Source organism: Salmo salar, chromosome 25, assembly GCF_965601325.2.
Source record: "Salmo salar chromosome 25, fSalSal1, whole genome shotgun sequence".
Classification (NCBI taxonomy): domain Eukaryota; kingdom Metazoa; phylum Chordata; class Actinopteri; order Salmoniformes; family Salmonidae; genus Salmo; species Salmo salar.
The window spans coordinates 22,780,269-22,791,811 of NC_138315.1; the positions used below are offsets into that span (position 1 = coordinate 22,780,269).

The 11,543-nt window shown below is 45.8% G+C and overlaps 1 protein-coding gene across 3 annotated transcripts in view; it reads left to right on the forward strand.

Annotated features, from left to right (window-relative positions):
• dgkg (diacylglycerol kinase, gamma) overlaps positions 1 to 11,543 on the forward strand; it is a 165,625-nt gene that overhangs the window by 147,704 nt on the left and 6,378 nt on the right. For all 3 annotated transcript variants that reach the window (XM_082968996.1, XM_082968998.1, XM_082968997.1), the window contains 2 exons: positions 10,449 to 10,569; positions 11,346 to 11,406. In XM_082968996.1, coding sequence (XP_082825122.1) covers positions 10,449 to 10,569; positions 11,346 to 11,406 — 182 coding nt within the window. The remainder of the gene's footprint in view (positions 1 to 10,448; positions 10,570 to 11,345; positions 11,407 to 11,543) is intronic.

Here is an 11,543-nt window from a genome sequence, read left to right on the forward strand (position 1 = left end):
TACTGCTGTTGATGGGGAGGAAATGGATAATGGTCAGAGGAGGGGAACACTTGAGAGGAGGTGCTGACGGGTCCTTTAGTGACCGGGACAGGGGCAGGAAGCACCCTTGTTACCACCCTCCTCCTCCTCCTCTTCAACTCTATCTCTTCAGTCTCTCTCTCTCTCTCTCTCTCTCTCTCTCTCTCTCTCTCTCTCTCTCTCTCTCTCTCTGTGTGTGTGTCGTAAAAGGTATGCCATTGCAGGTTAAAGCCTGGCCAGATTCCCACAACCTCTCCCCTGCAGGAGTCATCTCCACCCACCCTCCCCCTGAACAGCTCCTAGTTTGAGTCAGGCCATGGCCGTAGAGTGGGCTATTTCAGGGCTCTGCCATACAGATTATTGTTGTTGCTCTCTCTCACACAGCTAAAACAGAAGGGTTCATTTTTCATTTCCCTCCTGTGTTGTTTGCCATGACAGAAATAGATACAACTATAATAAAACTACCCAGCCAGAGAGGATTGTGGGAAGAGCTATTGCTTCCTGGCACATACTTACAACAGTCTAGAACTTCTGGTTCAATGAGCCAGGCTTTCTTATGGGATAATAGGAACCTTTTCAGAAGTGTCCCTCATATCTGAAGAGTTTGACGGTCAATCCGTGTTTTTCCCATGAGAACTGTGTCATAAATGATCAGTGTCGTTTATGAATGGCATTAGAACATAGTTTGGAGCAGCTTAACAAGAGCTGCATAGACAGCTAAAGAGTATGTGAATATTATTATTATATTAGATAGCATGTGTTATGTGAACAGAACGTGTATAAATATACAGCATGTGAGAAAGGAAGACGTAGGAAAGGTTAGGTTAGCCGGAGGAGAGGAACTAATAATGGGTATGTGTAGCATTCCTGTATACTGTCAGCGGGCCAAGCGGGCCACACCTGCCCACACACCTTTACTGCCCACGCACCTTTACTTTACCGGAGAAACAGTTTCACGGTGGGGTCTAGTTCCTCTTGACCATCTGTCCTCACTCCGGCCTCCACTGCGGCCACCCTGAGACAATGACAGCCGGACTGAGCCAGGAGCTAGGGGACAGAGGAAGGAAACAACAACACACACTAGTTTATAAATAAATACCAGAGCAATTATTGGAACAAGTACTGTACTTAGGGGCTGTTCTGGCTGTTCTCAGGGGGTTCACATCTACATATAGTATCATCAAAGAAATTGTACCCAAAGTGGTTCATTATGAAAACTATTGAACTGGTGTGGAGAATAGCAGGACTGGTTGCCAAGGACTGATCACAATCCTCAAACTCCTCTCTCTCACACACACATCCCATTCAAAAATGTAGTCCTTTCAACTGTTTTGTGAACAGTATGTTTCACTGCATCACATTAGTCTTAACCTAATTGTTGAGCATCTCTGTACTATACCCAGCGTGTGTTTGCCTGTGGCACGGCAAGAGCAAAAGTCATTTGGCCAGCTACCCGCCATCCATCCCACAATGCACTGGGTTTCTGTGTTATGTAAGAGCTCTGTTCTGCTCTATTATTAGTTCTAACTCATTGTGTCGAAGCGCTGCAGTACAGCAGCTCAGATCTGATGGAGCGGGAAACATTGGAGAGGAGAGAAAAAAGTATCATGGTGATTTTCTCTCTCTCTCTCTCTCTCTCTCTCTCTCATTGCTTTATTGGCTTGAAATACAATTTGTAGATATTGCCAAAGCCATATAGTGGTACAGCATTTCAGTAAATGCAATGAGGATAATGAAATCCAGTTTATAATAATCATGTATACAGGTACAACACTACTGCTGTTGTATTGTGTAATATTTGGTTGATACATTTAATTCAATACAAATATGATTCTGAATTTTTTTTTCAATTTAAAACAAAATGTACATGGATGATGGTTACACTGTGTATCACTTGTAAGTTATATACAATGTAAATACTTCAGGGAATTAATGTTCATGGGATGTCCCTCAGGCTATGGCAATCATATACATATCTGGCAGGAACATTTGTGATTTCTTCCTCACCCAGAACAATTCCCAGTTTTGTGTCATTAGTAAATGCACAGAAGTTGTGAATTGATTGAGATATATACAGTAGCAGTAAAAAGTTTGGACACAGCTACTCATTCCAGGGTTTTTCTTTATTTTTACTATTTTCTACATTGTAAAATAATAGTGAAGACATCAAAACTATGAAGTGTTAAACAAATCTAAATATATTTTTTTATTTGAGATTCTTCAAAGTAGCCACCCTTTGCCTTGATCACAACTTTGCACAGTCTTGGCATTCTCTGAACCAGCTTCATGAGGTAGTCACCTGGAATGTATTTTACTTAACAGGTGTGCCGTGTTAAAAGTTAATTCAAATCAAATCAAACTTTATTTGTCACATGTGCCGAATACAACAAGTGTAGACTTTACCGTGAAATGCTTACTTACAAGCCCTTAACCAACAGTGCAATTCAAGAAGAAGAAAATATTTACCAAGTAGACTCAAATAAAAAGTAACACAATAAGAATGAAATAACGACGCCATATACAGGGGGCACCGGTACAGAGTCAGTGTGCGGGGGTACAGGCTAGTTGAGGTAATCTGTACATGTAGGTGGGGGCAAAGTGACTATGCATAGGTAACAAACATACAGCGAGTAGCAGCAGTGTACAAAAGGGTGGGGGGTCAATTGAAATTGTCCGGTGGTCATTTTATGAATTGTTCAGCAATCTTATGGCTTGGGGGTAGAAGCTGTTGAGTAGCCTTTTGGTCCTAGACTTGGCGCTCCGGTACCGCTTGCCATGTGGTAGCAGAGAAAACAGTCTAACTTGGGTGACTCGAGTCTCTGACAATTCTATGGGATTTCCTCTGACACCGCCTATTATATAGGTCCTGGATGGCAGGAAGCTTGGCCCCAGTGTTGTACTAGGCCGTTCGCACTACCCTCTGTAGCGCCTTATGGTCAAATGCCAAGCAGTTGCCATACCAGGCGGTGATGCAACCGGTCAGGATGCTCTCGACCTCGCCAAATCATTTCAGTCTCCTGAGGGGGAAAAGTTTTTGTCGTGCCCTCTTCACGACTGTCTTGGTATGTTTGGACCATGATAGTTCGTTGGTGATGTGGACACCAAGGAACTTGAAACTCTCGACCCGCTCCACTAAAGCCCCGTCGATGTTAATGGGGGCCTGTTGGGCCCGCCTGTAGTCTACGATCAGCTCCTTTGTCTTGCTCACATTGAGGGAGAGGTTGTTGTCCTGGCACAGCACTGCCAGTTCTCTGACCTCCTCCCTATAGGCCGTCTCATCGTTGTCTGTGATCAGGCCTACAATTGTTGTGTCGTCAGCAAACTTAATGATGGTGTTGGAGTCATGCCTGGCCACGCAGTCGTGGGTGAATAGGGAATACAGGATGGGACTAAGTACACACCCCTGAGAGGCCCCAGTGATAAGGATCAGCATGGCAGACGTGTTGTTGCCTACTTTTACCACCTGGGGGCGGCCCATCAGGAAGTCCAGGATCAAGTTGCAGAGAGAGGTGTTTAGTCCCAGAATCCTTAGCTTAGTGATGAGCTTCGTGGGCACTATGGTGTTGAACGCTGAGCTGTAGTCAATGAACAGCATTCTCATATAAGTGTTGATTTTGTCCAGGTGAGAAAGGGCAGTGTGGAGTGCGATTGAGATAATCATTTAGGCAGGTTACCTTAGCTTCCGTTGGGCACAGGGACTATGGTGGTCTGCTTGAAACATTTAGGTATTACAGACTCGGTCAGGGAGAGGTTGAAAATGTCAGTGAAGACACTTGACAGTTGGTCCGTGCATGCTTTGAGTACACGTCCTGGTAATCCGTCTGGCCCAGCGGCTTTGTGAATGTTGACCTGTTTAAAGGTTTTGTTCACATCGGCTACCGAGAGCATTATCACACAGTCATCCAGAATAGCTGGTGCTCTCGTGCACACTTAAGTGTTGCTTGCCTCGAAGCGAGCATGAAAAGGCATTTTGCTCGTTTGGTAGGCTCGTGTCACTGGGTTTCGCATCTGAGTGTCCCTTTGTAGTCCGTAATAGTTTTCAAGCCCTGCCACATCCGACGAACGTCAGAGCCGGTGTAGTAGGATTCAATCTTAATCCTGTATTGACGCTTTGCTTGTTTGATGGTTCGTCTGATGGCATAGCAGGATTTCTCATAAGCATCCGGATGAGTCTCCCGCTCCTTGAAAGCGGCAGCTCTAGCCTTTAGCTCGATGCGGATGTTGCCAGTAATCCATGGCTTCTGGTTGGGATATGTACGTACAGTCACTGTGGGGACGACGTCATCGATGCACTTATTGATGAAGCCGATGACTGAGGTGGTGTATTCCTCAATGACATTGGATGAATCCCGGAACATATTACAGTCTGTGCTAGCAAAACAGTCCTGTAGTGTAGCATCCACGTCATCTGACCGCTTCCGTATTGAGCGAGTCACTGGTACTTCCTGCTTTAGTTTTTGCTTGTAAGCAGGAATCAGGAGGATAGAATTATGGTCAGATTTGCCAAATGGAGGGCGGGGGAGAGCTTTGTATGCATCTCTGTGTGTGGAATAAAGGTGGTATAGGATTTTTTCTCCCCTGGTTGCACATGTTACATGCTGGTAAAAATGTTGAGAAACTGATTTAAGTTTGCCTGCATTAAAGTCCCCTGCCACTAGGAGCGCCACTTCTGGGTGAGCATTTTCTTCTTTGCTTATGGCCTTATAGAGTTGGTTGAGAGCGATCTTAGTGCCAGCTTCGTTTTGTGGTGGTAAATAGACGGCTACGAATAATACAGATGAGAACTCTCTTGGTAGATAATGTGGTCTACAGCTTATCATAAGGTACTCTACCTCTGGCGAGCAATACCTCGAGACTTCTTTAATATTAGACATCGCTCACCAGCTGTTATTGACAAAAAGACACACACCCCACCCCTTGTCTTACCAGAGGTAGTGTCTCTGTTCTGTCGGTGCTTGGAAAATCCCGCTAGCTCTATATTGTCCGTATCTTCGTTCAGCCATGTCTCTGTGAAACATAAGATGTTACAGTTTTTAATGTCCCGTTGGTAGAATAATCTTAATCGTAGGTCATCGATTGTATTTTCCAATGATTGCACGTTAGCAAGAAGAATCGAAGGCAGTGGGAGTTTACTCGCTCGCCTCCGGATTCTCAAAAGGATGCCCGATTTGCGGACCCTTTCTGGCATCTTTTCTTCACGCAAAAAGCGTGGATCTGGGCCTGTTCCAGTGCAAGCAGGATATCCTTCTCGTCGGACTCGTTGAAGGAAAAAGTTTCTTCCAGTCCACAGTGAGTAATTGCTTTTCTGATGTCCAGAAGTAATTTTTGGTCATAAGAGACAGTAGTAGCAACATTGTGTACAATGGTTGGGAGAATGTAAAACGTCAGCCATGTTCTTCGACGCCATCTTTTGGCATTAATGCGTTTGAGCCAATCAGTTGTGTTGTGACAAGGTAGGGGTGGTAAACAGAAGCTAGCCCTACCTCTGCTGCAGAGAGAGAGAGTTACCAGCCTCAGAAATTGCGTGAATGAGTAGGTCTCTCTCTCTCTCTCTCTCTCTCTCTCGCTCTCTCTCTCTCTCTCTCTCTCTCTCTCTCTCTCTCTCTCTCTCTCTCAAGGTTATCAGGTACATAGTGAGCTGTGGATATGATGCCCTCATGCCACATGTTTGGTATGAGGAAGTATTATAGGAATTCTAATTATAGGAATATATCAATGTAATAAACAAAAGTAACATAATACAATATGTAAATATTTAACATTTGTATAACATTTCTAACATTTTGCTATATATATTTATTAGGCAATGAATATATCCAGCTATTAGATATAGAACATGTTCTATTAGGTTGAATATACTGTATGCGTTTATTTACTCAGCTCTGCTCTTATTAAATCATCTCATGTACCAAGAAGAGCTCTGCTGTTTCTGAAGAGTCCAGTCCCCGTAGAGTCCCATCTGTCATGTGAAGCCTGCGTATGTACTAGTGCCTGCATAGCGTCCATAGTGTCACTAGTCCCTCCGCCACTAATCCAGGGCTATTCATGCCCAGTTTGCTCTTAATGGATCGCAATCCTATTATTCTTTCTGGGAAAAACTACTGGGACTGAGCCTGAGCGTGCGTCCCAAATGGCACCCTATTCTCTAAATAGTGCACTACTTTTGACCAAACCCCTAGGGCATAGGGTGCCATGTGGGACACAAGCCGAGGGTTTAGTTAGGACGCGTCCTTGGTGCTCCGGTCTAGTCCCCTGGGTTGTGGAAGGACGAGGCATTGGCTGACAAAATAGCCACCACCACTGGGACGCCCTGGGTTAAATGTCCCCAGTGGACCAGGGAAACAGAAAGATGGGGGTGTTTGTATTTATACATTGGTATTTATATATTTGTTTGTACCACTGGGACGCCCTGGGTTAAATGTCCCCAGTGGACCAGGGAAACAGAAAGATGGGGGTGTTTGTATTTATACATTGGTATTTATATATTTGTTTGTACCACTGGGACGCCCTGGGTTAAATGTCCCCAGTGGACCAGGGAAACAGAAAGATGGGGGTGTTTGTATTTAGGATGTGTCCCATGTCTGATCAGTCAGTGGGCATTCAGGGCACAGGAGCACAAAATGGCCCCCATAGGCCAGCCAGCCAGGCAGGCAGGCAGGCAAGCAGGCAGGCAGGCAAGCAGGCAGGCAGGCAAGCAGGCAGGCAGGCAGGCAGGCAGGCAAGCAGGCAGGCAGGCAGAGGGATGGGGGATGTTTGTATTTAGGACGATTTCCCCTGCTCTGACTGATTTAGGATGGTTTCCCCGCTGGTTGATTAAGGACGGTGTGACCATAACTGATGAGTGGGCATATACCCGGGGTACAGGGGTAAAGGGGAGAGGCTACAGGGCTATTTGTTCCCATTTGTCCCCATGGCAAGGGTGTTTTGTCCCCTCTTCAAACCCAGCTATTCTCACGGCAATCAGTTATTTTCTGTGCATGTCAAATACTGCTTTCTCAGCCCAAGCATCATTTCAGTTGTGTAGAAAGAATTGAGACCACAAAATGTATTTAGGATGACTCACTCTGAAAACTAAAGTCGAAGCAGAAGTACATTAAACATCAGATTTCGCTGTAGGCTTACACTGTGTGTATGTAGTTCCCAGTGTATTAATGATACTTTACAGTTTTATTTGCGTTAACCCCATAGGTAAAGTGTCATGCTGTGGAGCCAGCATCTTTACTTGTGTTTTACCTTTGGTGATTTTGAATGGTTCACCCCATCCCTCATCTGTCATTTGCTGTAAAATTGTCATCTAAAATATTTAAGAGTGCGAGAGACTCACTGACTTACTTATTCCCATATGAACTTTAACAGCATCTAGCGTGGAGCACGAAATGGCTAAATTCTTTAAATGGAACACACATGACCTGTACTTTATGTGGTAACCCCACAGAATGCAGCACAGAAAATATGTTTAGAAAGACTTTAAGTATCAATATCTAACTTAGAAGAAGCATAAACTCCAAAGAAGTCAAAATCCAAAACTTCACAATGGTGTGTGTATTTTATCTCGTCTGCTCAGCTGTGCTGGAGATATAGATAATTTTAGTGAGAACAATGTATAGCCACTTTGACCTCTCACAGACTTTTGTGGAAGTAATCTAATTTCCTTTGTGTACATTACTAAGTGTTCACCAACAATGTACAGACAGTTCATCTCACACGAGCTTCAGCTTGCATCAGATTCCTTGTGCAAGCCAAGCCAGTCATCTCCTCCCTCCCTCTCGAATAAAGCAGCCACGCGACCGTTTCCTGTTTGTTGCATAAAGGCAGAACGGTTCGGGTGACAGCGATGTGAAACTGCCAACGGCCGTACAGCACGCCTATAGCCCTAGTCAATCAAAACAGGCATGACTACACACACACACACACAAACACACAGTCACAGTCCCCCTATAGCCTAGTCAGTCAAAACAGGCATGACTGCACACACACACACACACACACACACACACACACACACACACACACACACACACACACACACACACACACACACACACACACTGTCACAATTCGACTATAACCTAGTCAGTCAAAACAGGCATCCCTGCATGTTAGGGCTTGTATGGGACAGGAGTGAAATTAGGCACGGGACCCTTTGAGATGGTCCGATCAGTGCTGTGTGTGTATGTGTTTGTGCGTGTCTCCGCGTGTGTATGTCCCTCACTGGGCTGAGGTTGGCTCCAGTGATTCACTATCGCAGACAGACAGGCAGGCTCAGCTCTCTCTCTGTGGATAAACTAGGCAGGATATCTTTAGGTGGTCAGCTGGCAGAGCACAGGCCCTGCACTGTTAATCAGCTCAGGAGCACCTGAGACCTGCTCACACTGACATGGCTGATTAACTGGGGATATGGTTTAGTTAGACAGAGAGAGAGAGAGAGAGAGAGAGAGAGAGAGAGAGAGAGAGAGAGAGGGAGCAAATGAGAGACACTGAGATTGTAGTGGGTAGAAAGTAGAGGAAGAAAACAGACCTGAATAGTTGAAGAATCTATTTAAATTGTATGTGGAAAATCTATTTCCTGGGTGCTTTATGAAGGCACCTTCTTTAGCTATCTAAAGTTCCTGAACCATAAGTATATGAGGATGTGTGTATTCTTAACGAGAGGATGAATAGAAATACATCAGTAGAGAGATAAAGTCGCAATGGAGTCGCAATTCAACGGCTCAGACACGAGACGTATGTGGCAGGGACTACAGACAATCACAGACTACAAAGGGAAAACCAGCCACGTCGCGAACACCAACGTCTTGCTCCCAGACAGGATAAACACCTTCTTTGCTCTCTTTGAGGATAACACAGTGCCACCGACGGCGCCCACTACCAAGGACTGTGGGCTCTCCTTCTCCGTGACCGACGTGAGAAAGACATTTAAGCGTGTTAACCCTCACAAGGCTGCCGGCCCAGACGGCATCCCTAGCCGCGTCCTCAGAGCATGCGCAGACCAGCTGGCTGGAGTGTTTACGGACATATTTAATCGCTCCCTATCCCAGTCTGCTGTCCCCACTTGCTTCAAAATGGAAACTATTTTTCCTGTACCCAAGAAAGCAAAATAACTAAATGACTATCGCCCTGTAGCACTCACTTCTGTCATCATGAAGTGCTTTGAGAGGCTAGTTAAGGATCATGTCACATCTACCTTACTTGACACCCTAGACCCGCTTCAATTTGCTTACCGCCCCAATAGATCCACAGGTGATGCAATCACCATCGCGCTGCACATTGCCCTATCCCTCTGGACAAGAGGAATACCTATGTAAGAATGCTGGTCATTGACTATAGCTCAGCATTCAACACCATAGCACCCTCCAAGCTCATCATTAAGCTTGGGGCCCTGGGTCTGAATCCCGCCCTGTGCAACTCGGTCCTGGACTTCCTGACGGGCCACCCCCAGGGGGTGAACATCGGAAACAACATCTCCACTTTGCTGATCCTCAACACAGGGGCCCCACAAGGGTGCATGCTCAGGCCCCTCTTGTACTCCCTGTTCACCCATGACTGTGTGGCCACGCACGCGTCCAACTCAATCGTCAAGCTTGCAGACGACACAACAGCAGTAGGCCTGATTACCAACAATGACGAGACAGCCTACAGGGAGGAGGTGAGGGCCCTGGGTGAGTGGTGCCAGGAAAATAACCTCTCACTCAATGTCAACAAAACAAAGGAGCTGATTGTGCACTTCAGGAAACAGCAGAGGGGGTACGCCCCTATCCACATCGACGGGACCGCAGTGGAGAAGGTGGAAAGCTTCAAGTTCCTCAACAGGTGCATCAAAGCTGGGACAGAGAGACTGAAAAACAGCTTCTATCTCAAGGCCATCAGATTGTTAAATAGCCATCACTAGCCACCTTCCACTGGTTATGCAACCCTGCACCTTAGAGGCTGCTGCCTGATATACATAGACTTGGAATCACTGGTCACTTTAATAATGGAACACTAGTCACTTTAATAATGTTTACATAATGTTTACATACTGCTTTACTCATCTCATATGCATATACTGTATTCTATTCTACTGCATTTTAGTCAATGCCACTCTGTCATTGCTCAATCTGGCATTTATTTATTTCTTAATTCCATTATTTTAAATTTAGATTTATGTGTATTGTTGTGACTACTGCAATGTTGGAGCTAGGAACACAAGCATTTCGCTACACCCGCAATAACATCTGCTAAATATCTGTATGTGACCAATAACATTTAATTTATTTAAAAAATAGGGGCCACAATCAAAAAGTACTACAGCCTGTCTTTAGCTGTTCTAGTGCCCTTCTATGACCCAACTAAAACTCTTCAAAACTCATTAATGCACTTTACCATTCTCCATTTGCTTTGTTCTTTCTTTGCTCAGAAAGTATTAACTGATCTCCCTCTCCCTCTCCCAGACCTGAGTGACCAGTTGCTAGAGGTGGTGGGTCTGGAGGGGGCCATGGAGATGGGGAAGATCTACTCAGGCCTGAAGAGTGCTGGCCGTAGACTGGCCCAGTGTGCTAACGTCACCATCAGGTCAGGACCCTTTCTGCTACTATCCCCTCTGTCCCTCCATCCCTCCACCCCTCTTCCTCCCTTCTTCTCCCCACTTCCATCCCGTTGTGTCTCCTTCACCAAAACCAGAGCTGAGTCCCGCAGACAGAAGTGTCTCCTGCTCCCTTCTCTTCCTCACTTCACACTCTGTGTCCAGTAAACAGAACATTGACCTGCTGACTCACTCATTACAGCCACAGAGAGGCTGGCCATCATGGCCTGACAGATTAGCTTTCTCACACGTCTGAGGGCACTCAGGCCACTTTTGGATATGCCAACCAACCAATCTGTTTTAGAAAAGTGGAATTAGTTCACATGTTGTTGTTGCTCTAGCAGTTCCCGCTCCATTAAACATTCACAGTATGGCCAGTTAAAGTACAGTTTATAGCGGACTCAGTCAAAGCTTTCCCCTCACCTGTTTCAGCCTACCCTTAATATTTTCCGAAACAAGAAATTAAAATAACATTCATCAGTCATTCTCCCATACTGAGTTTCCCTAGCTGGTGAGGCATGCATGAAAGGCTTAAACGATCTTTGTGTGAGTGTGTGTGTGTGTGTGTGTGTGTGTGTGTGTGTGGGGGGGGGGGGGGGGCTGTGAGTTAGTTTAGAGTGGGGGCCTGTCTGGGAAAAGGACTCGTGGGAACAAAGACAGCAGTGTTTGACTCTGGTCCTGGCATGGTATGGACAGTGTGAATAGGAATATCGTGCCTCAGAGGTGCATGTGATCTGACTCTGACCCCCTATCTCTCTACTCACAGGACATCCCGGCTGCTGCCCATGCAGATCGATGGGGAGCCTTGGATGCAGCCCCCATGCACGGTCAGAGACTCACCACACACACTAACACACACCCTACCCCCACGCTACACCTCCACCTGCCTCCCTTCCTGCTCCCTATGCCTTTTCAATTTCCTTCTCTCCTTCTCTCTTCCCTCCATCCCTCTCCATCACACTCC